The 26,900-nt window shown below is 41.5% G+C and overlaps 1 protein-coding gene across 4 annotated transcripts in view; it reads left to right on the top strand.

Moving 5' to 3' along the window:
- Nucleotides 1–25,933, top strand: part of LOC133504291 (unconventional myosin-Ic-like) — a 92,992-nt gene extending 67,059 nt beyond the window's left edge. For 3 of the 4 annotated variants that reach the window (XM_061826389.1, XM_061826390.1, XM_061826391.1), the window contains exons 15-32: nt 1,410–1,504; nt 3,515–3,561; nt 3,662–3,742; nt 4,110–4,215; nt 15,122–15,239; nt 17,989–18,102; nt 18,185–18,261; nt 19,335–19,403; nt 19,484–19,568; nt 19,826–19,985; nt 20,167–20,250; nt 20,343–20,436; nt 20,516–20,571; nt 20,643–20,778; nt 20,846–20,916; nt 20,992–21,089; nt 23,530–23,629; nt 23,969–25,933. In XM_061826389.1, the coding sequence (XP_061682373.1) occupies nt 1,410–1,504; nt 3,515–3,561; nt 3,662–3,742; nt 4,110–4,215; nt 15,122–15,239; nt 17,989–18,102; nt 18,185–18,261; nt 19,335–19,403; nt 19,484–19,568; nt 19,826–19,985; nt 20,167–20,250; nt 20,343–20,436; nt 20,516–20,571; nt 20,643–20,778; nt 20,846–20,916; nt 20,992–21,089; nt 23,530–23,629; nt 23,969–23,995 (1,618 nt within the window). In that variant the 3' untranslated portion in view covers nt 23,996–25,933. The remainder of the gene's footprint in view (nt 1–1,409; nt 1,505–3,514; nt 3,562–3,661; nt 3,743–4,109; nt 4,216–15,121; nt 15,240–17,988; nt 18,103–18,184; nt 18,262–19,334; nt 19,404–19,483; nt 19,569–19,825; nt 19,986–20,166; nt 20,251–20,342; nt 20,437–20,515; nt 20,572–20,642; nt 20,779–20,845; nt 20,917–20,991; nt 21,090–23,529; nt 23,630–23,968) is intronic. The other variant, XM_061826392.1, reaches the window with a different exon arrangement.
- The last annotated feature ends 967 nt before the right edge of the window (nt 25,934–26,900 follow it).

The following is a 26,900-nucleotide window of genomic DNA, read 5'->3' as shown; positions in this document are numbered from 1 at the left end:
GAGTCGGCGGACCACAGAACACTTTTCCACTTTTCATCAGTCCATTTTAGATGACCTTGGGCCCAGAGAATCTGGTGGCGTTTCTGGGTGTTGTTGATAAATGGCTTTTGCGATGCATAGTAGAGTTTTAAGTTGCCCTTACAGCTGTAGCGCCAAACTGTTTTTACTTGCACAGGATTTCTGAAGGACCGTTTACGACTGGTTAGAGCTTCTGCCTCACAGTTCTGAGGTCCAGGGTTCAAATCCCAGCCCCGTGGAATCCCCGTGTGTGGAGTTTGCATGTTCTACTTGTGCCTGCGTGGGTTTTCTCCTTGCACTGAAGACTCTAAATTACCCATAGGTGTGAATATGAGTGTGAATCGTTGTTTATTGTGCCCTGCGACTGGCTGGCAATCAGTTGAGGGTGTACCCCGTCTCCTGCCCGAAGATAACTGGGATTGGCTCCAGCACTCCTGTGAGGATAAGCAGCTCACAAAATGGATGGATGGATGGTTTACTGAAGTTTCCATTGAGACCATGTAGCAATATCCTTTACACCAGCCGGTGGTCACCAAACTTTTTAAGGCTGAGGGCTACTTCGTGAGCATCGATCGTCTGAAGGGCGACATGACCTGTTTGCGGCAAATTCCCAAAATGACAAAACTCCTTATACTTTACAAATATATAAATACTTTACATTATCTGACATTATTTTAAAAACTCATTAATGTTAACAAATCAGATTAAAAATTTAAAGCATAAATCATAATAATGACAATTTATGAGGTATGCTATTTTTAGAACGTGCCTCGGGCATTCAATGTTGGTGTACGTTGACGCTGACATGCAGTGATTTCTCCATGAACCTTTGAAGATATCATGAAGATATCATGATATTTTTTGCAATTTTACTTTGAGGAACATCGTACTTAAATGGCTCAACTATTTTCTCACACACTGTTTCATAAAGAGGTGAATCTCACCCCATCCTTGGTTGTAAATGACTGAGCAATTCAGAGAAGCTCCTCCGACAGCCAATCAGGGCAGGAACCAGTTCCCAATTAACTTGGTTACCATTGGGATGTTCCAAACGTGTTTGATGAGCATTCCTCAACTTTCTCAGTCTTTTTTGCTACCTGTCCCAGCTGCCAGTTACAGCCATAAAATTCTATATGAATCGCTATTTGATAAAAACAACAACGTTTATCAGTTTGAACATTAAATATCGTGTCTTTGTGGTGTATTCGATTAGATATAAGTTGAACATGATTTATGAATCACCCTGTTCTTTTATTCCTGTTTAACACAATGTCCCAACTTCATTAAAATTGGGATTCTTCTTCAATATTTGTTTTTTGCACGTTACTGCAGCTTATTTAATGTATGTTCAAGTTGAATTTGTGTTGATATACATTTGCGGTTTCCTGCAGTCATAAGCTTGCTGATGGAAAAACCAGGAAGATAATGGGTCGTGATGAATTCCGACTGCTGCATTATGCTGGAGAGGTCAACTACAATGTCAACGGTACATACTCAAAAAGTTAGGGGTAGTCAAGTCTTTAAAATCCACTGTAACCTTTACAGGTGAACCCTTTATGACTCTAAACATTTGAATGCATGTCTAATGGTTCAATTTTCAATAGTTTTTATCAGTTTTCTACTCTCTAAAAACGAGCTGAATGTCAGAATTTTACAACGGGTGTTTGATCCCTAAATTGACTAAGATGACATGACCTGAATGTGCTTAATTGTTGTATTACAGTGATTGTGTTCAGGTTTCAATTTTGAAGCACTGATCTGAAATACTCGGACATCAGTTAAACGTCCCATGAACATATACTTAATTATACTGTTGAGAAAAATTAAGTTTAAGTAATTGTTGAAAAAAATGAAACAAAATGAAAATGGTTTGAACTGGAAACCATGATTTGATTTAAACTATTAATTGAAGTATTAAGAATTTAAAAATATGGACCTCACAGCAATCTGGCAGTGAGCATGTGTGCCGCGCAGTTATCTGGTTTGGGGTAAGCTCCGGCCTTCCTGTGGAGTTTGTATTTTCTCGTGCTCGGATTGGTTTTCTCTATGTGCAACTGCTTGTTCGCACATTCAAAAACATGTGTTAGGTCAATTGAAGACCCGAAATTCTTCATCAGTGTGAATGAATGACCTGTGATTGGCTGAGGCCCAATGCAGGGTATTCCCCACCACTTACCCAAATTTTGTTGGAACAGTGTGCCATTATTGTAGAGCAGTGCTTCTCAATTATTTTCTGGCACGCCTCCCCCCTAGCAAGAAGAAACCCCCCTGCGACTATAAATATAATTTATCTATAAAACTGTTATACAGTACAGTTCTGTATAACATAGTATCTTTATTAACATTAAAGAAAAAAATAAATTAGAAAGAAATAAAGTGTAACTTACAACAAAGAATAACTTTATTAACATGTTTTTTAGTTTGTAACAGAAAAAATATTAAGCGTTGAATTTGCCTGAGATTAAAAAAAATCCTTGTTTAAACTAAACATTTTTGACTGACTTACTGTACCATTTGATAGTGAAAAAAAAATAAAATCAATAAATAATAATAACTTCAATTTCAGTTCAGCAACATTAACTCAGGATCACAAGATATAAAACACTTTATCTTACAAAACAAAAATGAATAAATCTGAACAGAACAATTTTGGTACACTATTTTATATGATGTTAACCGTGCTTGCTGGTTTACTGTAGCTTTCACAAAGCAGGATGATTGGTGGCAATATTTGGCACAATTTCACAGAAAATAATCAAGTGGCTTATTGGCCTGACTGGGGTGTAATGTCCTTAAGTGGCGCATTAATTTATTTGGCTTCATGCTGTCCGCTGCCAACATTTTTTTTCTTTCCTCATCTCCCACTGTAGTCACGGTGACGCCAAGCGCTACATACGCTTTGTCATATTTCCTCGGCTTTGCTTTCGGGTGGCTTTTTTTTTTTGTCTCATCTTCATCTGTCGCCGCCTTTCTTTTCAACCCTGTTAAAAAAAAATTCATGTTGTCTCTTAGGGGTTCGTTTACTATAATTCAGATCGCCTGCTCAGTGCAACAAAAACAAAAAACCTACACCATGGAGCTAATACTCCTTGCGCACACTGACAGTGAGAGCGCCACTGCCAATTACTGTAGTGGATGTGCAATTGTACTTTATACGAGTAAAGCAAAAGAAAAAAAAAGCCTGTTCCTCCCCTTGCATAGCAGGTGCGTGACCTACTCTTTGAGAATCACTGTTGTAGAGGATGCCAATCTCAAAGCAAGACATTATCTATGACGGCCTTTTCACCCATGACCCTTACCCTTAATACCGCTACCTACAATTTTATGGAAAGTGGAAGGATAATTAGCTGGAATTGACAAATATAATTTATTAAGGAACTAAATATGAGCTGAATTTATTTGACAGACAAGAAACTATAATAATATATATATGTAAAATAGTACTTTAGATTACTCTATGTATCCAAATTCAATTTCATATTAATCCTCTGCTCAGGTTTCCTGGACAAGAACAATGACCTGCTCTTTCGGAATTTAAAAGAGGTGCGACTGATTGAGAGAACAGCAACTTCAATAGCAACTTTAATTAGCTATTTTTTCCCTCCTTTGCTAGTTCAAATTCCTATTGCACTTTTTTTTGAAGGTTATGTGCATGTCAGAGAACAAGATCCTGAACCAGTGTTTCGACAGAGATGAGCTGAGTGACAAGAAACGTCCAGACACGGTAATATGCCTCACTCTCAGGCCTCCCAACATTTTCCCACATCAAACAGGCAGAAATGTGTTCCCCCTCAGTGTTGAGTGGGCAGTCTGATAGGGATGCACTGTTGCCGCCAACTCCCTGAGGAATTCTTTCATATATGCACACACTGGCTTGAACAGGGGACTGTCACTGAATGGCGAGGGAAGAGCCCCTCTCCTCTTTGCGATCATTCTCTCTGTCACCACTTGCCTTCTCTCCTCCCTTCCGACGTTAGCGTCACTCCCATCAGTGGAGACCCATCCAGATTCTCTTTACATTTTTTTTTTTTACACCCAAATGGTCTTGCTTTTCTTATCTGTTGTCTGTCTTGCTTTGTCATCCTTTCCAGGCAGCAACACAGTTCAAGGCCAGTCTGGCAAAACTCATGGAGATCCTCATGTCCAAGGAGCCGTCATATGTTCGTTGCATCAAGCCCAATGACTCCAAGCAAGCAAGTATGAAGTCCGATCTCGTTTTTTTATGTAAAATGTGGGTCAGCAAGTGAATTATTGGATTCAAAATGTCTTGATAATTACATGTATGTGATCAAATACTTATCACTTTATCATTTCCCTCTGGGTATATTCATGTGATTTCTTCTTCTTCTTCTTTTCCTTTCGGCGTGTCCCGTGAGGGGTCGCCACAGCGTGTCATCTTTTTCCATCTAACCATATCTCATGGATCTTCCTCTCTAACACCCACGGTCCTCATGTCCTCCCTTACAACATCCATCAACCTTTTCTTTGGTCTTCTTCTCTCTCTTTTGCCTGGAAGCTCCATCCTCAGCACCTTTCTACCAATATACTCACTCTATCGCCTCTGAACATGTCCAAACCATCTAAGTCTGCTCTCTCGAATCTTGTCTCCAAAACATCCAACTTTGGCTGTCCCTCTAATGAGCTCATTTCTAATCCGATCCAACCTGGTCACTCCGAGCGAGAACCTCAACATCTTCATTTCTGCCACCTCCAGTTGTGCTTCCTGTTGTTTCTTCAGTGCCACAGTCTCTAATCTGTACATCATGGCCGGCCTCACCACTGTTTTGTAAACTTTGCCCTTCATCCTAGCAGAGACTCTTCTGTCACATAACACACCAGACACCTTCCGCCAGCTGTTCCAACCTGCTTGGACCCGTTTCTTCACTTCCTTACCACACTCACCATTTCTATGGATTGTTGACCCTAAATATTTGAAGTCCTCCACCCTCGGTATCTCTTCTCGCTGTAGCCTCACTCTTCCCCCTCCACCTTTCTCATTCACACACATATATTCTGTTTTAGTTTGGCTAATCTTCATTCCTCCTTTCCAGTGCATGTCTCCATCTTTCTAATTGTTCCTCTGCATGCTCCCTGCTTTCACTGCATATCACAATATCTGCGAACATCATGGTCCAAGGGGATTCCAGTCTAACCTCATCTGTCAGCCTATCCATTACCACTGCAAACAGGAAGGGGCTCAGAGCTGATCCCTGATGCAGTCCCACCTCCACCTTAAATTCATCTGTCACACCTAAGGCACACCTCACCATTGTTCTACTGCCATCATACATGTTCTGTACAATTTTAACATACTTCTCTGCCACACCAGACTTACGCATGCAGTACCACAGTTCCTCTCTTGGTACTCTGTCATAGGCTTTCTCTAGATCCACAAAGACACAATGTACCTCCTTCTGACCTTCTTTGTACTTTTCCACTAGCATCTTCAAGGCAAATAATGCATCTGTGGTACTCTTTCTAGGCATGAAACCATGCTGTAGCTTGCAGATACTTACTTCTGTCCTGAGTCTAGCCTCCACTACTCTTTCCCATAACTTCATTGTGTGGCTCATCATCTTTATTCCTCTATAGTTTACGCAGCTCTGAACATCACCTTTGTTCTTAAAAATGGGGACTAGCACATGTTTCCTCCATTCTTCTGGCATCTTCTCTCCCGCTACTATTCTATTGAATAAGTTGGTCAAAAACTCCACAGCCATCTCTCCAAATTGCTTCCATAACTCTTCCGGTATGTCATCAGGACCAACTGTCTTTCCATTTTTCATCCTTTGTAGTGCCTTTCTGACTTCCCCCTTACTAATCATTGCCACTTCCTGGTCCTTCACACTTGCCTCTTCAACTCTTCCTTCTCTCTCATTTTCTTCATTCATCAACTTCTCAAAGTATTCTTTCCATCTATTTAGCACACTACCGGCACCAGTCAACACAATTCCATCTCTATCCTGAATCACCCTTACCTGCTGCACATCCTTCCCATCTCTATCCCTCTGTCTGGCCAACCTGTAGAGATCCTTTTCTCCTTCTTTTGTGTCCAACCTGGTGTACATGTCTTCATATGCCTCTTGTTTAGCCTTTGCAACCTCTACCTTTGCTCTACGTCGCATCTCGATGTACTCCTTTCGCCTCTCCTCAGTCCTCTCAGTATCCCACTTCTTCGCTAATCTCTTTCCTTGTATGACTCCTTGTATTTTGGGATTCCACCACCAAGTCTCCTTCTCCCCTTTCCTAACAAAAGACACACCAAGTACTCTCCTGCCTGTCTCTCTGATTACCTTGGCTGTCGTTGTCGTCTTCTGCTGTCCATCGAGAGCCTGTTTCATCTCTTTCCAAAAGGCCGCACAACATTCTTCCTTTCTCAGCTTCCAACACATGGTTCTCTGCTCTACCTTTGTCTTCTTAATCTTTCTACCCACCACCAGAGTCATCCTACACACTACCATACTATGCTGTCAAGCTACACTCTCCTCTACCACTACTTTACAGTCAGTAACCTCCTTCAGATTACATCTTCTGCACAAAATATAATCCACCTGCGTGCTTCTACCTACGCTCTTGTAGGTCACTATATGTTCCTCCCTCTTCTGGAAATAAGTGTTCACTACAGCCATCTCCATCCTTTTTGCAAAGTCCACCACCATCTGTCCCCCAAAGTTCCTTTGCTGGATGCCATACTTACCCATCACTTCTTCATCGCCCCTGTTTCCTTTACCAATGTGTCCATTACAATCTGCACCAATCACAATTCTCTCGCTATCTGGGATGCTCAGAACTACTTCATCTGGTTCCTTCCAGAATTTCTCTTTCAACTCTGTCTCCATCCTCAGCACCCTTCTACCGATATACTCACTCTCTCGTCAATGGGCATGGCCAAACTATCGAAGTGTTCTCTCTCAAACCTTGTCTCCAAAACATCCAATTTTGTCTGTCCGTCTAATGAGCTCATTTCTAATCCTATCCAACCGTTCACTCCTAGAGAACCTCAACATCTTCATTTCTGCCACCGCCAGCTCTGCTCCCTGTTGTCTCTTCAGGGCCACGCTCTCTAATGTGTACATCATGGCTGGATTTATCCGGGTATGGGACCAGCCTACAGATTGCACTGGCTTGTACCCCACAGGCCTGCATGATGCGCAGACAATTTATTAATTTTTAAAAATCCAATCTTCTGAAAAATCTTTTTAAAAATGTTTTAACACAAAATAAGAAACAACGATGATGGTGTAAACAAGTTGTGTCTGAAACTGGTAATAAATCTCTTCATGGCAACACTGCTGTGACATTCAGTCGTTGTAAAACGTTTCTTTGCTTACATCAAGCTCTGCGCACAAAAGTGTAAGCGTGCCATTCATATAAAACTCAAGGGCCACAGTCACATTAATTTTCAATATTAGGGTGGGGGCTCAAAAATATTGTCATGCCAGTTTGAGCCCCTTGATCTAAAGGGTGTCCATAAAGACTCTTTACCATTTCAAAAACTTGTTAAAAATCCAATTGGTTAGATATTTTATTCAGATTTGTTCTATTGTATTTAGTGTTTATTAAAGTTTTGTTTTTTTTATCACACTGCATTTGTGTGTTTCAAGGATCCTCTTTGTGAAAGAGGTGATGTTGAATGAACCCCTACAAAATGGCTACCCCTCAAGAAAAGGCGCAATGTTTCTCATGGTTTATTGAAACAAAATCGGATAGGCAGACTCAGCGAAACTGCAGAACTAAGGATGGAAGAGATCCACCATCACGTCTGTCAATTTGTGCACGGCACAAGAAATTTATGGAGACGGACAGTGTTAGATAAAGGCAGGAGTTGGCAACCAAGAACATCTAATGAAAACATCCATTATGTAAAACAATCCTTTTCTCGTTCTCCCACAAAGTCCATCCATACTGCTGGCACACAGTTACAGCCACCGCATTCAACAGTGCACAAGGTCCTCCACAAGAACTTGCAATTGTACGCTTACAAAATGCAACTCTTACAGGCACTCGAGCCTAATGATAAACCAAGACGAAAAGAGTTTGCAGTTAACATGCTGGAACAAATTTCTGAGGATGACATGTTTGTTTTAGTGATGAGACTTTTCATGTTTCAGGGAAAATGAACAAACACAATGTGAGAATCTGGGGATCCGAACAACCCCACCTGACTTGAGAAATTGAGCGTAAAAGCCCAAAGGTGAATGTGTGATGTGGGATCATGTGCAATCGAATAATTGATCCTTTTTTCTTCAACGAGACATCAATTTCTGAAAATGTTTACCTTGACCTTTTAACTGAATATGTGGCACCACAATTGAATGACCTTCAACTAACCATAATTTTTCAGCAGGATGGTGCACCACCACATGTGGGGCTGCATGTTCGAGTGTTCCTCTATCAAACATTTCCAGACCGGTGGATTGGAAAGGATTGGCTAATTCCTTGGCCGCCACGTTCACCAGATATCACTCCCCTTGACTTCTTTCTATGGGGCTATGTGCAAGATTTTGTGTATCGAACAAAGGGGACATTACTGACCTAAAGCAAAGGATTACTGATGCCGTTTCCACAATTGATGAGGCTATGAACATGGCAAGAAATCGAGTACCGTCTTGATGTGCTTCGTGCAACTTCTTCTTCTTCTTCTTTTCCTTTCGGCTTGTCCCGTTAGGGGTCGCCACAGCGTGTCATCTTTTGCCATCTTAGCCTATCTCCTGCATCTTCCTCTCTAACCCCAACTGCCCTCATGTCTTCCCTCACCACATCCATAAACCTTCTCTTTGGTCTTCCTCTCGTTCTTTTGCCTGGCAGCTCCATCCTCAGCATCCTTCTACCAATATACTCACTCTCTCCCCTCTGAACATGTCCAAACCATCGAAGTCTGCTCTCTCGAATCTTGTCTCCAAAACATCCAGCTTTGGCTGTCCCTCTATCCAACCTGGTCACTCCGAGCGAGAACCTCAACATCTTCATTTCTGCCACCTCCAGTTCAGATTCCTGTTGTTTCTTCAGTGCCACTGTCTCTAATCCGTACATCATGGCCGGCCTCACCACTGTTTTGTAAACTTTGCCCTTCATCCTAGCAGACACTCTTCTGTCACATAACACACCAGACACCTTTCGCCAGCTGTTCCAACCTGCTTGGACCCGTTTCTTCACTTCCTGACCACACTCTCCATTGCTCTGTATTGTTGACCCCAAGTATTTGAAGTCGTCCACCCTCGCTATCTCTTCTCCCTGTAGCCTCACTCTTCCCCCTCTACTTTTCTCATTCACGCACATATATTCTGTTTTACTTCGGCTAATCTTCATTCCTCTCCTTTCCAGTCCATGTCTCCATCTTTCCAATTGTTCCTCTGCATGCATCTGCGAACATCATGGTCCAAGGGGATTCCAGTCTAACCTCATCTGTCAGCCTATCCATTACCACTGCAAACAGGAAGGGGCTCAGAGCTGATCCCTGATGCAGTCCCACCTCCACCTTAAATTCCTCTGTCACACCTAAGGCACACCTCACCATTGTTCTGCTGCCATCATACATGTCCTGTACTATTTTAACATACTTCTCTGCCACACCAGACTTACGCATGCAGTACCACAGTTCCTCTCTTGGTACTCTGTCATAGGCTTTCTCTAGATCCACAAAGACACAATGTAGCTCCTTCTGACCTTCTCTGTACTTTTCCACGAGCATCCTCAAGGCAAATAATGCATCTGTGGTACTCTTTCTAGGCATGAAACCATGCTGTTGCTCGCAGATACTTACTTCTGTCCTGAGTCTAGCCTCCACTACTCTTTCCCATAACTTCATTGTGTGGCTCATCAACTTTATTCCTCTATAGTTCCCACAGCTCTGAACATCCCCCTTTGTTCTTAAAAATGGGAACTAGAACACTTTTCCTCCATTCTTCAGGCATCTTTTCGCCCACTAGTATTCTGTTGAATAAGTTGGTCAAAAACTCCACAGCCATCTCTCCAAATTGCTTCCATACCTCTACCGGTATGTCATCAGGACCAACTGCCTTCCCATTTTTCATCCTTTGTAATGCCTTTCTGACTTCCCCCTTAGTAATCATTTCCACTTCCTGGTCCTTCACTCTTGCCTCTTCAACTCTTCCTTCTCTCTCATTTTCTTCATTCATCAACTTCTCAAAGTATTCTTTCCATCTATTTAGCACACTACCGGCACCAGTCAACACATTTCCATCTCTATCCTTAATCACCCTAACCTTCTGCACATCCTTCCCATCTCTATCCCTCTGTCTGGCCAACCTGTAGAGATCCTTTTCTCCTTCTTTCGTGTCCAACCTGGTGTACATGTCTTCATATGCCTCTTGTTTAGCCTTTGCCACCTCTACCTTTGCCCTACGTCGCATCTCGATGTACTCCTTTCGCCTCTCCTCAGTCCTCTCAGTATCCCACTTCTTCTTCGCTAATCTCTTTCCTTGTATGACTCCCTGTATTATGGGGTTCCACCACCAAGTCTCCTTCTCCCCTTTCCTACCAGATGACACACCAAGTACTCTCCTGCCTGTCTCTCTGATCACCTTGGCTGTCGTCGTCCAGTCTTCCGGGAGCTTCGGTTGTCCATCGAGAGCCTGTCTCACCTCTTTCCGGAAGGCCGCACAACATTCTTCCTTTCTCAGCTTCCACCACCTGGTTCTCTGCTCTACCTTTGTCTTCTTAATCTTCCTACCCACCACCAGAATCATCCTACATACTACCATCCTATGCTGTCGAGCTACACTCTCCCCTACCACTACTTTACAGTCAGTAACCTCCTTCAGATTACATCGTCTGCACAAAATATAATCCACCTGCGTGGTTGTACCGCCGCTCTTGTAGGTCACTATATGTTCCTCCCTCTTTTGGAAATAAGTGTTCACTACAGCCATCTCCATCCTTTTTGCAAAGTCCACCACCATCTGCCCTTCAAAGTTCCTTTCCTGGATGCCGTACTTACCCATCACTTCTTCATCGCCCCTGTTTCCTTTACCAATATGTCCATTACAATCTGCACCAATCACAACTCTCTCGCTGTCTGGGATGCTCAGAACTACTCATCTAGTTCCTTCCAGAATTTCTCTTTCAACTCTAGGTCACATCCTACCTGTGGTGCATAGCCGCTAACCACATTATACATAACACCCTCAATTTCAAATTTTAGTCTCATCACTCGATCTGATACTCTTTTCACCTCCAAGACATTCTTAGCCAGCTCTTCCTTTAAAATAACCCCTACTCAATTTCTCTTCCCATCTACTCCGTGGTAGAATAATTTAAACCCTGCTCCCAAACTTCTAGCCTTACTACCTTTCCACCTGCTCTCTTGGATGCACAGAATATCAACCTTTCTCCTAATCATCATGTCAACCAACTCCTGAGCTTTTCCTGTCATAGTCCCAACATTCAAAGTCCCTACACTCAGTTGTAGGCTCTGTGCATTCCTTTTTTTCTTCTGACGCTGGATCCGGTTTCCTCCTCTTCTTTGTCTTCGACCCACAGTAGCTGAATTTCTACCGACGCCCTGCAGGTTAGCAGTGCCGGGGGCGGGCGTTGTTAACCCGGGCCACGACCGATCCGGTATGGGATTCTTTAGATGAACGCTCATATTTGTTTGGCACAGTTTTTACGCCGGATGCCCTTCCTGACGCAACCCTCTGCATTTATCCGGGCTTGGGACCGGCCTACAGATTGCACTGGTTTGTGCCCCCATAGGGCTGCATGCATGCTTCGTGCAACTAATGGTGCCCATGTAAAGTGTAATAAAAGTGGTAAAAAAAATATATACTTTAATAAACACTGTATACAATAGAACAAATCTGAATAAAATATCGAATCAATTGTATTTTTAATAAATTTTTGAAATGTTAAAAGAGACTTTATGGACACCTTGTAGATACAGGTAGTATCTCTAGATCCAGTGTACGTACATGTACCATGAGAAAATGTCTCCCACAGATACAATGATGGCAGTTTCTTTCACATGCTGTCCCTTCGGAAGTAGCTCCAGGATCTTGATTTATTTACTTTATTTATTAGAGATCAAAAATTACTCCAAGCAAGCAAGTATGAAGTCCGATCTTGTTTTTTTATGTAAAATGTGGGTCAGCAAGTGAATTATTGGATTGAAAATGTCTTGATAATTACATGTATCTGATCAAATACTTATCACTTTATCATTTCCCTCTGGCTATATTCGTGTGATTTCTTCTTCTTCTTCTTTTCCTTTCGGCGTGTCCCGTGAGGGGTCGCCACAGCGTGTCATCTTTTTCCATCTAACCATATCTCATGCATCTTCCTCTCTAACACCCACGGTCCTCATGTCCTCCCTTACAACATCCATCAACCTTTTCTTTGGTCTTCCTCTCGCTCTTTTGCCTGGAAGCTCCATCCTCAGCACCCTTCTACCAATATACTCACTATCGCCTCTGAACATGTCCAAACCATCTAAGTCTGCTCTCTCTAAGCTTGTCTCCAAAACATCCAAATTTGGATGTCCCTCTAATGAACTCATCCAACTTGTTCACTCCAAGCGAGAACCTCAGCATCTTCATTTTTGCTACTTCCAGCTCTTCTTCCTGTTGTTTCTTCAGTGCCACCATCTCTAATCTGTACATCATGGCCGGCCTCACCACTGTTTTATAAACTTTGCCCTTCATCCTAGCGGAGACTCTTCTGTCACATAGAACACCAGACACCTTCTGCCAACTGTTCCATCCCGCTTGGACCCGTTTCTTCACTTCCTTACCACACTTTACATTGCTCTGTATTGTTGACCCCAAATATTTGAAGTCGTCCAACCTTGCTATTTCATCTTCCTGGAGCTTCACTCTTCCTCCGCACCTCACATTCATGCACAAATATTCTGTTTTACTTCATCTAATCTTCATTCCTCTCCTTTCCAGTGCGTGTCCCCATCTTTCTAATTGTTCCTCCGCCTGCTCCCTACTTTCACTGCAGATCATAATATCTGCAAATATCACAGTCCAAGGGGATTCCAGTCTAACCTCATCTGTCAGCCTATCCATCACTACCGCAAACAGGAAGGGCGCAGTCCCATTTCCACCTTAAATTCTTCTGACACACCTACGGCACAGGTCACCACTGTTCTGCTGCCCTCATACATGTCCTGTACTATTCTAACATAATTCTCTGCCACACCAGACTTCCGCATGCAGTACCACAGTTCCTCTCTTGGTACTCTGTCATAGGCTTTCTCTAGATCCACAAAGACACAATGTAGCTCCTTCTGACCTTCTCTGTACTTTTCCACGAGCATCCTCAAGGCAAATAATGCATCTGTGGTACTCTTTCTAGGCATGAAACCATACTGTTGCTCCCAGATACTTACTTCAGTCGTGAGTCTAGCCTCCACTACTCTTTCCCATAACTTCATTGTGTGGCTCATCATCTTTATTCCTCTATAGTTTCCACAACTCTGAACATTGTCTTTGTTCTTAAAAATGGGGACTAGCACACTTTTCCGCCATTCTTCTGGCATCTTCTCTCCCGCTAATATTCTATTGAATAAGTTGGTCAAAAACTCCACAGCCACCTCTCAAAATTGCTTCCACACCTCCACTGGTATGTCATCAGAACCAACTGTCTTTCCATTTTTTTATTCTGTTCAGTGCCTTTCTAACTTACCCCTGAGTAATCATTGCCGCTTCCCGGTCATTCATCCTTGCCTCTTCTACTCTACCTTCTCTCCCATTTTCTTCATTCATTAATTTCTCAAAGTACTCTTTCCATCTACGTAGCACACTACTGGAACCAGTCGACTTATTTCCATGGCTATTCTTAATCACCTTTACTTGCTGCATATCCTTCCCATCTCTATCCCTCTGTCTTGCCAACCTGTACAGATCTTTTTCTCCTTCTTTCGTATCCAACCTGGTGTACATGTCGTCATATGCCTCTTGTTTAGCCTTCTCCACCTCTACCTTTTCCCTATGTCGCATCTCAATCTATTCCTTCCATCTCTCCTCAGTCCTCTCCATGTCCCACCTCTTCTTTGCTAATCTCTTTCCTTGGATGACTTCCTGTATTTTGGGGTTCCATCACCAAGTCTCCTTCTTCCCTTTACTCCCAGAAGGCACCTCTAGTACTCTCCTGCCTGCCTCTCTGAGTAACTTGGCAGTCGTATTCCAGTCTGCCGGGAGCTCTTCCTCTCCATCTAGAGCCCGTCTCACTTCTTTCCAAAAGGCCACACAACATTCTTACTTTCTCAACTTCCACCATCTGATTCTCTGCTCTACTTTTGTCTTCTTAACCTTCCTACCCACTATCAGAGTCATCTTACACACCACCATCCTATGCTGTCAAGCTACACTCTCCCCCACCATTACCTTATCATTACCTTACACCGTCTGAACAAAATATAATCCACCTGAGTGATTCCTGTGATTTCTTCTTCAGTATTTTATATCTACTGATTTACAGATACAAGATAAAGCAAGTGTGTTTATATACAATGTACAGGAGATTTTGTATTCTGCAATTAACACATTCACAAGAAGCGTGTTTATAGTTTATGAATGGTTGAGAAATGGGCCTTTCTGCATTGTAACAGAACTAGTTCAAAGTCTGGGCATTTTTTTGTCATGCTATTCAACGTGTTTCCAGATTTTGTATTGGGATTGTATATGAAGAATAGCAGGACTGCACAGCATGAGGTGGGAATTTAGCATTTTTTTGTTACGAGTTATGCCCTCATACAATGACATTTGATCAGGTGATGAGCTTCAAACGTATGATGCCAGCTTCATGTAACCACGCTCATAAACACAGGAAAAGCAGCTCAACAACTTCCACAAACTAATATTTTCTCAATAGATGTCATGTTAATCCTGTGCTTATGATGATTCCATCCAAAGGAATGTTTCTTGACACATAATGGGCCACGGTGTAGTCTCCTTGTAGTTGTCAACAAGACATTGGCCTTTGTTTGCCTCAACAGTTGTCCTTTTGTTGGATCACACTTTTTTTCTTTGTCACTCCTCCAGCTGGTTTTTGCTTGTTCATTCTTTGCAACAGGCTTTACATTTTTCTCAGACTACTGTGACCTGAATCTAATCATTCTTCCACCTCCTCTTGTTACCAGGTCGCTTTGACGATGTTCTGATCCGTCACCAGGTCAAGTACCTGGGACTGATGGAGAATCTGAGAGTACGGCGAGCTGGCTTTGCTTACAGACGACGCTATGAGGTCTTCTTACAGAGGTGATGAGAGAATTTTGTTTTCTTTCTTGTTTATCTTTAAGAAAACATTTCACCAATTTCCTCCTCCCTCGAGCCAGTACACAATACACACGTGATGGAGCCACTAGCCAAATCTTAGTCAAACATTGCGTGCGCTATTTTGAACATAGAACATTGAACATGGAAATCGTCTTTAAACACTACAAAACATGAGAAGAATCACTGGAAAAGTCTGCAAGTTTATCCTTTCAAATGACACACATTCAGAGCTGTTCTTTCAATGTTATGTTTTAAATAGTAAAGTTTTTCCTCATGGTATTTTTTCCCCTCAATGCTACGAACATGAAACACATATAGTTGAAGCCAGACGTTTACATACACTATTAAAAAACACACGTTTAATTTTTTGTCCCACTGTCTGAAGTCAAGTCAAATGAAACCTCTTCTGTTTCAAATCAGTCAGGATCACCAAAATTAAATAATTTTGTTAAATGCCACAATAATCATAGAGAATTTCTTGGAGAATTTTTCATTATTTTCTTCAAGATAAAAACTTTACGTACAGATAAAGTACGATATTTTTAAAGAATACGGGAAAGCCTAGATGATAGGGTCAAGGCTTTGGAAGCTCCTGATAGGTTAACTGAGTGTGAGTTAATTCATGCATATTTGGGGATGTATTTAAGGCCATACCTCAAACACTCTGCTTCCTCATTTAAAATCATGGGTAAATCAAAAGAAATTGGGCAGGAAATCAGAGAAAGAACTGTGGCTCATCCTTGAGTGCAATTTCTGGATTATTGAAGGCCATGTTCATTTGTTCAAACAATTGTACTCAAGTATAAACATCATGGAAATATCCAACCATCACACCACACAGAAAGCAGACTGGCTCTGTGTCACAGAGATGAACGTATTTTGGTTTGAAATATGCGACTCAACCCCCGAACAAAATCAAAAGACCTTGCAAAGAAGCTGAATGAAGCTGGTAAGAATTTTTCACTATCCACGGTGAAACGGGTCCAACAGCGACATGGCTGAAAAGCCACTCACCGAGAATGAAGCAATTACTCCTAAAGATGCATAAAAATAAATAAACACCAAAACCAAGATCTTAACTTTTGGAGACATGTCCTGTGGTCTGATGAAAGTAAAGTGGAGCTGTTTGGCCATAGTGAAGAATATTACATCTGGAGGAAAAAGGAGGAAGCTTGTAGACCCGAGAACAGCATACCAAATGTGAAGCATGGAGGTTGAAGCAACATGTTGTGGACCTGTCTTGCTGCAGCAGGAACTGGAGCTCTTCATAAAATAGATTGCACCACGAAGAAAGAACATCACATGGATATATTACGGCATTGTCTCAAGACATCAGCCAGGAAGCCTTGTCTTGGAGTGGCCATTACAAAGCCCTGATCTAAAACTCATCAATAATGTATGGACAGATCTGAAAAGGAGTGTGCAAGCAAGGTAACCGACAAACCTGACTCATTTCCACCAGTTCTGTCAGGAGGAATGGGCCAGGATTCCAGCAGAGTACTGTCAAAAGCTTGTGGAAGGCTACCTAAAATGTTTGACCCAAGTCATGCAGTTCAAAGGAAATGCTACTTGGTACAAAGAAAATGTATGTAAACTTTTGACCTAAAAGAATCCATCCATCAATTTTCTCAGCTGCTTAATCTCACAAGGGTTGCGGGAGTGCCGGAGCCAATCCCAGCTGTCATCGAGCAGGAGGCGGGGTAAACCCTGAACATGTCACCAGCCAATTGCAGGGCACATGGAGACAGACAACAGTGACACTCACAATCACACCAAGCGACAATTCATAGTCTGCAATTTATGCATGTTTGTGGGATGTGGGAAGAAACTGGAGCTGGAGAAAACCCACGCAGGCACTGGAAGAACATGCAAACTCCACACTGGCGGGGCTAGGATTTGAACCCTGGTCCTCAGAACTGTGAGACCAACGTTCATGACTACGCCACCGTGGGGCCAACCTCATACAAAATAATATCAAATTATCTAAATAATTATCTGTCATTATTGTGACATTAACAGACTTAAGTAATTTGAAATGAAAATATTATCCATCTATTTTCCATCCAAGGATCGCAGGGAGTGCTGGAGCCTATCCCAGCTGTCAACGGGCAGGAGGCAGGGGTACACCTGAACTGGTTGCCAGCCAATCACAGGACACATCAAGACAAACAGCCGCACTCACAATCACACCTTGGGCCACTTTAGAGTGTCCAAGCAATGTTGCATGTTTTTGGGATGCGGGAGGAAACCGGAGTGCCTGGAGAAAACCCACGCAGGCACGGGAAGAACGTGCAAACTCCACACAGGCGGGTCCAGGATTGAACCCAGGACCTCAGAACTGTGAGGCCAACACTTTCCAGCAGATCCACCATGCTGGCATGAAAATATTAAATTAATTAAATTTGATACTTTGATAATTGAATGAACTCTACGTCTTTGACATCCTTCACACTCTATTACTCCATGGGTATTAGGTTCTTATGGTGAATACCAAGGTGCAGTCTGGTTTAACCCCACTCAATGCATGAACAGGGATTCACAGGTGTCTATTGTACAGAAAATACAGTATATGATGCCATGGGCTTTAGGTAATTGCAACCAGACCCATTTTGAGAGACATTTTTTAATTCAATTTACAATGTAATACCTTTACAGTTGTGGTAGGTACACATCTTATAGTCATTATATTGAGGTTTTAGTTGTAAAAAATCCGTTATTTTATTATGTTTAGGTACAAGTCCCTGTGCCCAGAGACTTGGCCAAACTGGGATGGCAAACTGTCTGATGGAGTTGCTACTTTGGTCAAGCACCTGGGGTACAAGCCTGAAGACTACAAGCTGGGGAGGTCATTACCACACACTGACACACACGCTCAGATGGGAAAACTAATGGCATGGTCAGAAACGTGTGGAAACTCCACTTTGCAGGTCAAAAATTTTCATCCGTTTCCCGAAGACCTTATTTGCCACTGAAGAGGCCCTAGAAACCAGGAAGCACAGTCTTGGTGAGAACCCTTTGAAATGCTGATTATACGCTTTCACAATATCCACAATATATTATTTAAATTATATAAGCCTTTCTGCACACAACTATATCCTTCTTATCTGTAGTCCTGTTTTATGAAATCAACATATGGGAAAATTGAAGTTGCAAGTATTATTATTCATAAGAAAAATGTTTTACTTGCTGAAATATTGTAGCACCATCGCTATCTTTGTACTCTGTGATGTCTTACCCCTTGGTGTTATTTAATGTAAAAGCATTTAGAGTGGTACCTCTACTTACAAAATTAATCAATACCGGAAGTCGTTTCATTAAGTGAATTTTTCGTAAGAAGCCCATTTTACATATTAACAGCCTAATCTATTCCAAGCCATCTGCCCCTGCCCCCACAACACACACATCCCCCCCAAAATATGCATTCAAAGTACATAATGTAAAGAATAATGAAAAAAATATGTTCATTTACCATTGGGCGACGAGAAGGGTGAGTGACAAGCAAAAGGCATCGTGGGGAACAAGGAGGAAGCAAACTTTGACTGCTGAGAGAAAACATGTACGAACGTACGCATCCACACAACTTCAATCCATTAAAGTTTCTTGGGGCCCATGGTAAAGAAATGAATAAATTTGAGAACAACACAAACAAAAAAGTTGTACTTTTCCAATGTGCATTAGCTTGTGACAGTGCAAGCGTGATTTGGTGACAGTCGAATGTCTAAGAGAAACAAAAAGGATCATGGGTAAAGATTGACATCCCTCCTAGCTAATGGGATGCCAGGAAGATGCTCCGGTGAGAGCCAATGGGAGAGCAGCTTTATCGCGCTGCACAAACCAAGATATAGGATGTTTACGTTCTGTGGAGTTTGGGGAATCCAGTGCTTATTTTTTTCGAGAAAGCATTTCTTAACAGGTATTTTTCGTTACTAGAGATGTTCGAAAGTAGAGGTACCACTGTATTCTAAATTTTAGGCTGACTGGAAACCTCTATAATCTGGTTAATTTGGCTTGTTAAGTAAGTATTGCATCTTGAATTTAATCTTTTTATTTTTTTGCTTCCTCTCTTCCTCTCCACAGCCACCATGTTGGAGGCAGAATGGAGGGGTTACAGCCAGAGGTCCAAGTACCAAAAACTTAGAACTTCAGGTGAAGAGTTCTTTTCCTGACTTGTATGCTATATGATGTATTGGATCGCTATAAAAATATCTCTTGTGTGTCTTTATCAGCTATTGCTGTTCAGGCATGGTGGAGGGGGATTTTAGGCAGGAGGAGGGCCAAACACAGACGGCAGGCTGCTGACACTATCCGCAGGTAGAGAGGCGCAGAAAAATTATTTGAATGATTTCACATGTTCTGTCAAGCCATGTTCAGAAAGTCATATTAAATATTTCTCCATATATTAGTCCAAATATCGGTATCATTGCCACGCCTAAACTGATGCTCGGTTTCGTGGCATTAGGTAAAATTGATTCAATGTGAGTAAATTAAATTGGGATTTTGGTCATGGGATGAATTAAACTCGTAAATCAAGGTACCCCTATAATGAGATTTCTCTCAATCTCACCTAGGTTCATCAAAGGCTTCATTTACCGCCACAAGGAGCGCTGTCCAGAGAATGAGTATTTCCTTGATTATGTTCGCTACTCCTTTCTCATGAAGCTGCGCAGGAACCTACCAAAGAACGTTCTGGACAAAAGTTGGCCTGTGCCACCAGCAGCTCTTACAGAGGTAGGAATTACACACGCACAGTGCTTTGAAGCATGGTGGAAAACTAGATTTGGGTGACATCACTGCCTAAAAGATGTGCTCTACAGAACAACAAACGTAAAATTCAGATTTTTGCAATCGGAGGAAGATCTTATAAACAAGCCTGTGACCATGTATACACACTCACTATCTGTCTTTTTAGGCTTCAGAACATTTGCGCAAGCTCTGCATGCAGAACATGGTGTGGATCTACTGCAAGAAGATCAGCCCAGAGTGGAAACACCAGGTGAGGCTTGTTGAACCACCTTAACATTATGTATCAGAGTGTGACTTAAATTACTTGACCATCATCTTTATTTTTCGATCCCATTTGGCAAGATGGAGCAGAAGATGATCGCAAGTGAGATATTCAAAGAAAAGAAAGACAACTACCCACAAAGTGTACCCAAGCTGTTTGTCAGCACTAGACTGGGTTGGTGTCCTCAAATAAAAATTCAGCATATTCACAAAATACACTCAGTAGTATTTGCTGACTTTTCAACTCTCTTCAGATGGCGAGAACATAAATCCCAAGGTTTTGCAGACTCTAGGAAACGAGAAGTTGAAGGTTAGTGGAGTCTGTTTCCAGTGCGACCAGTAGCTGGATGCAACTACTTACTAATCCACTCTTCTTTCTAGTATGCAGTGCCCGTCACAAAGTACGATAGAAAGGGCTATAAAGCCCGTCCACGGCAGCTGTTGCTTACGGCAAACTGTGCCATTATTGTAGAGGATGCCAAGCTCAAGCAACGCATTGACTATGTTGCTCTGAAAGGTCAGAAGTCAACTGATCGATGATAAATTTAGCAACAGGCCCTTGTTCATTCAAACTTTTTGCACAGGTATCTCTGTCAGCTCTCTCAGCGATGGCCTGTTTGTTCTGCACGTGCCCAGTGATGATAACAAACAGAAGGTAGTGGGGAAAAGAACTGGGCAGAGCATGCTTTGTATCACACAATGACTTCATATTTGGGTTTAAATTCCACAGGGAGATGTGGTTCTACAAAGTGAACACGTGATTGAGACCTTGACCAAGATTGCCATATGTGCTGACAAAGTAAACAGCATCAACATCAACCAGGGCAGGTAAGAACTTCAACCATTTGTGAGAGCACTCATTATGCCATTATCAGTGTTTGTTCTAAAATAATAAGGAACAAAAAGGACTGTTTACTTTAAATTTTCAATTCAAAAGGCATAAAAATACTTTTGTTTTTGCTGTTTATCATGTTGCCTAAGAATGTACCAATTGATTAGGAATTTTGAAAACACTATTTCCATATACTCTAAACTAGGACAGATTTTTTTTTTCATAAAGACCATCTCATAATACTACCCCCAATTAAACATACTGTAACTCCCATGTGTACATGTAAATTATATCCAAAATATTAATATTTTCTCACTTTACCCGGTTTGGGTTTCTCATCACTTGATGGAGAAATCAAGAATTTGGGATGTTGTCCATCCATCATCCATCCACTTTCTGAGTCGCTTATCCTCGCAACGGTCGCAGGGGTGCCTGAGCCTATCCCAGCTACCTTCGGGCAGGAGGCGGGCTACACCCTGAAATTGCTGCCAGCCAATTGCAGGGCACATAGAAACAAACATTCGCGCTCACATTCACACCTACGGACTATTTAAGTTATTCAATTATCGTACCATACATGTTTTGGGGATGTGGGAGGAAACTGAGTGCCCGGAGAAAACTCTGGAGGCATGGGGAGAACATGCAAACGCCACACAAATCCTTGACAAATTATATTAAATTGAATACATTACAAAAATATTTAACCTTCAAACTGATAAACATTGCCACTATGTTGTAAATATTCTCTCATTTTGAGTATGATGCCTGCAAAACAAACCAAAAAGGCTACAAGAAGGCCAACAAAAGACTTGGAAGTTGAAGAAGTTGTTTGAAAAAAATACCAGTTTGCACCATTCCACTGGTGAAAAGGTTAATTGGAAACATTTGAATGTTTAAGATTGGGTATAAAATGAGGATCTCCAAAAGGCTCAGTTCTTCACAAGCATGGATGGGTGCAGTTCACCACTTTGTGAACAATTGTGTGAGCAAATAGTCCAACAGTTTAAGAATGTCCATCACTGTACAATTGAAAGAAATTGAGGGATTTCATCGTCTCTATAAAGTCCTCCAAACATTCAAAGAGTTAGTAGAAATCTTGGCGTCTCAGTCACAAGGGCAAAAATGCAATATTTAATGCCCATGACCTCTGATCCCAATGGCAATACTGCAGTAAAAACCACAATCATTATATAAAGGACATTGCTGTGTGGGCATCGAGAATCAAGAACCAATTGGAACTAGAACTAGCGTTCCAGTTCTTCTGGAATCATTCAAATTTTAAAATTTTGGTTCCAATTTTCAATGCCTAGTACGCCAACCATGAAGAAGAACAACCAAAAACCAACCACGAAGAACACACATGGAGACGTGTTTGTGCCCAACGGGAATGGGGGCAAAAAAAAAAGGGTCTTAATCTGGTTAAGACAATCGCCTCAGTGCAACACTTGAAATAAGATTGAATTTTACATAGGAGGCTTTCATGATGTGTAGCATCTGGCGTGCTCCAAGCCTCAGCCTCCACCTCGCGGAACTTGACTGAAGTCAACGCTCAGTCAATTGGATGAGTGAAATAATAAAATACTTTGATGCCAAAATTGAGAATGCTGACAAGGTGAACGGTTGTTTTCACCTTTGCATTGATGGTTTTTAGCGTTTATTTTCGTCTTCAAAGTAACGTAAGCGCCAATGACAGAAAAAAAAAAACATTAACCTAAAACTTAATCATAACAATTTTCCATCACAATGAATTGGGAGAGGATTTACATAAATGTTGTCTCACAGTATCACAAACAATAACCTTTTGCCTCATCAGTGGGTAAAGAACTGTACTGTACTTTTAACTCACGTGCAGTTCATTTTTTCTGATCATTCTCAAGATGGTTCTACACCTTCATTAGAGTCCAGCTGTGTTTTCATTGTAGTGATTGGCTTGATTAGGAAAGCCACAAACTTTTTTTATTAAATTTGCAAAAAATTTCACAATACATTTTTTTTCTGGGGTGCCACGGTGGCTCAGCTGGTAAAGCGTTGTCCTCACAGATCTGAGGTCACCGGTTCAATCCTGGACCCGCCTCTGTGGAGTAATGCATGTTTTCCCTGTGCCTGCGTGGCTTTTCTCCGTGCACTCTGGTTTCCTCCAACATCCCAAAAACATGCAACATTGCTTCGACACTCTAAATAGCCCCCAAGTGTTATTGTGACTGCGGCTGTTTGTCTCGATGTGCCCTGCGATTGGCTGGCAACCAGTTCACGGTGTACCCCGCCTCCAACTGGGATAGGCTCCAGCACTCTCCGCGACCCTTGTGAGGATAAGCGGATAAGAACTCATATTATAGGGTTTTCTTTCCGAATGGCAGTTGCTTTGATAATGTTGCTATTGTTAAAAATGTCCCGTTTTTATGAGTTCGTCTAATCATTCCTCTACTTCTCCTCTAGTATAAAATTTACAGTGGGCCAAGGAAAGGAAGGGTTCATTGACTTCACACCTGGATCAGAGCTATTGGTGGCTAAGGCTAAGAATGGGCACCTGTCTGTCGTAAGTAGTCAAATTCTCCATTTTTGAAGAATGTAAACAAACTATCATTTCATTTAGTTCTGAAAACCCTGATTGTGCTGATCACACAATCAATTATGAGAGTGGCTATGTGAAACTCCGTGGTAAACAGAGGAGGTCTCGCACGTTTTTATTTTATTTTGTTTGCTTCTTTCAATTCAGTTTGGTCTGATTCTGATTGTTGATGGTATTTCTATCACAACCTGGCATGAAACATCAGCTGAAAGTCACTCAGAGTCAACATCAGAATGAAAAAGTTGGTGTTTTCACTTTTGCTATGTCCTCTTAATGTGACCTTTGTCTCCTCTACTTTTCTTCCAGACGGCTCCTAGGCTGAACTCCAGATGATTTCTGATCCAGATCCTCCGATATCTGTCACACACACACCCAAACACACAGACTGATGTTCTCCTCCATCTTCTAATCACTTGACCTCAAACCCAGCTCTGCCTTAGCCAACCATGTACCAGATTGTCACCACGTAGTGCTGCTGTTCGCTTCCAATTTTAAGATAACCAATCCAGCAATACTAATTGATATATTTTTGGGATTAATAGTGTTGGAATGTTGTGATTTTATCAGCGAGGCCAAGAAATAACAGATATTTGTGTTTTTCTTGGAATGTCTGTGTTTGTTTTTGATTTATTTGGGATCATGACAAAGCAAACAATGTGAGAAGATAGTGTTTATTGTGGAAAAATCAGGATGCAATCTTTTGTATGTGTTCCTTGATTTTTTTTCTTTCTCTTGTCACTGCTTTCCGTAATTGTTGTGAGAGAATTGCTCGTGAGCAAACAAAGGAAAAGGTTAAGAGATGTTGAACAACTCCAATTACAGACGTGTTGAGCTTTTAAGAGACGGACGTACTAGTGACCTCATATTCATTCGGCTCGCTCGTATTCCGAACACGGAGGGAGCTGATGATGAGGGACAAACCGCATGGACAACTTGAACTTTATGTAGTGAGGTGAGGCGAGTCCAGCGGAGATAAGGAGAGGATTGTCAGACAGTCGTTGCTTGCCTTGCACTTGTGCCTTTCCTTTTGTCTCTAAATGTTTGAGCGTTACCCTCCACGGTGATTGACGCGTCCCACTCCATCCTCCCACAAGCCTTCTCTACTTTACTTCTTGTGCCTCCTCTCTACTTTGTACAACCTGACTGCTCTTTGTAGCCTGGGTCAGGTATGCAGCTAATCTTTGCTCAAAGTCAGGCTGTATTTTACACCAATGTGCCTATCAAAGAGACGACGTCACGACGGAAAGCCATTAATTTAAAAATTAATGGTTTGATATTAGCATTATCGATCACTAATTGAATCTGAAATAGACATAAAGGCCTAATGATTTAAACCACTTGAATTATGGTGGGTTTATTTCAAATTTTTTTTGCTTGGTTTGTTTTGTCCATATTTAACATCAACACAAACATTACTCGTCAAAATTATTAGGGATATGAATATTAAAAGAATGACGTATTTTTCATCACGTGTAATATAAGTGGCGACAGTCGTTCACCCGCCGCTTGAAGCGTTGCGGGTTCAGGGATGTCCCATACTTGGTGCCCTCAAAATACCATTTAAATCTTTATGCTCATATACAGTCAGAGAAAAATATATGTAACAGAAGCTCCTGTAATAGATCAGAAATGAAAAATGTATACACGAAATCCCAACTCAGCAAAACCCCATTCAAAACTCAATGCTAAGTTTGAAAGGTTTGCCAAAATTGTTCCAAGGGTCGTTGTTTTTGCAGACCTCACTCAGAAGCGGGTGCAATATGCCAAGACTGCTGCTTCATTTAAAAGCCAAAGTACTGTTTGATTTATGATTATCTGTTGTATAATTTCTTCAGCTTTTTTTTGTTTTGATCTGATTTTATTTGATTTGAGGAGGGCAACTTGTACAGTTTGTGTTCTTTGATCAATGAAATGTCGAAGCAAAGTTTGATGATGTAAAACATTTTGGGAGGCAAAGCATGTAGAATAGTTAAATGTGCCTTGTCGCATAGCAATATGAAGAGACTTAAGAGTCATACCTCCTTGTCTGTTAACTCTGCCAGAGTAAACTTTGTTGTTTCACTGCTTTGCAAAAAAAAAAAAAAAATCTTGTATAACATTCTTATTAATGCCAAATCCTAAAATGGTCTCTTTTTTTGGGGGGGATAAACTTTTTGTCTGCTCCACTCACTGTATGATCCAAACTAATGTATGATTATGCCAGCACACAAAGTAATAAACGCTACTAAATATTTTGAATAAATTTGACATGTACAGTAAAATGTTGCCTTCTTTATTAACATCCTGTTTTCGTCAACGCCCGTGCATGTGTAACTTTTGGGCAGCAAGTGAGTTTTCAAATTCCTTGCTTACCATAGCAGTCCATGGACATCCACTGACTTTACCTGTAAACCATTACAGAACTTTTCCAACTTTCTATAAGTGAGATACCCCAGCAAATACCACAAGAATTGTAGATGTCACTCTCCATTTCTAGCACAGTCTTGTGATTTTATTATAGCAATGATTTACAACATGTGAAATGACAAGACTCCAAATCAAAGTGCTGCTTTCATACTTCTACATTGACTGTAATTACACTATTAGTTTTGGGAATCGGAAATTTTACCATACTAATGTAATTGCAGCAGCATAGCAGATGATTTGTGAAGCCATCTGCTTCGCAGTGAAGTGGTCCGGGGCTTCAAACCTGGCCCTCGTGAATTTGGGTGGCGTTTCCATGTTTCACCCCGTGCGAGGTTTCGTCCACATACTTCCTACTTCGCCACACATTCCAAAAACACACATCAAGTTCATTATTTGATTGTGTGAATGTAAGGGTAATACAGAATTTGACTTGCCATTAACCAGTGACCGTTCCTGGGTGTACCCTGCCTCTCCCCCCCCAAAAAAAAAAAAAAAAAATCAGCTTCAAACGGCTCCAGCTCACATGTAACAAAGAAGTGATGGTTGTTGCCCTAATTATTTCATGCATATTTGCTCACACTAACAAGACAAAATGTACAACACACACTTTCAGTGACAGCTTCAGAAGTCAAATATCCATGTTAACGGGGAAGGCTGGCATCAAATAAATAAATATCTGCAAAACCCAAATATTTTGTTACCACTAAGAATAAGCTACAGTCACACTAGAAATTGGCCTATTATGAATAAATGTTGACGAGATAAAGACAAACATTCGAAACAAATGAAAACGCGAAGTAAACTGCTGTTTGAAGGCAGACAACTACTGTGC

Source organism: Syngnathoides biaculeatus, chromosome 8, assembly GCF_019802595.1.
Source record: "Syngnathoides biaculeatus isolate LvHL_M chromosome 8, ASM1980259v1, whole genome shotgun sequence".
Taxonomy (NCBI): domain Eukaryota; kingdom Metazoa; phylum Chordata; class Actinopteri; order Syngnathiformes; family Syngnathidae; genus Syngnathoides; species Syngnathoides biaculeatus.
The sequence above is the reverse complement of the archived record's forward strand: the minus strand, read 5'-3'. Positions and strand labels throughout refer to the sequence as shown.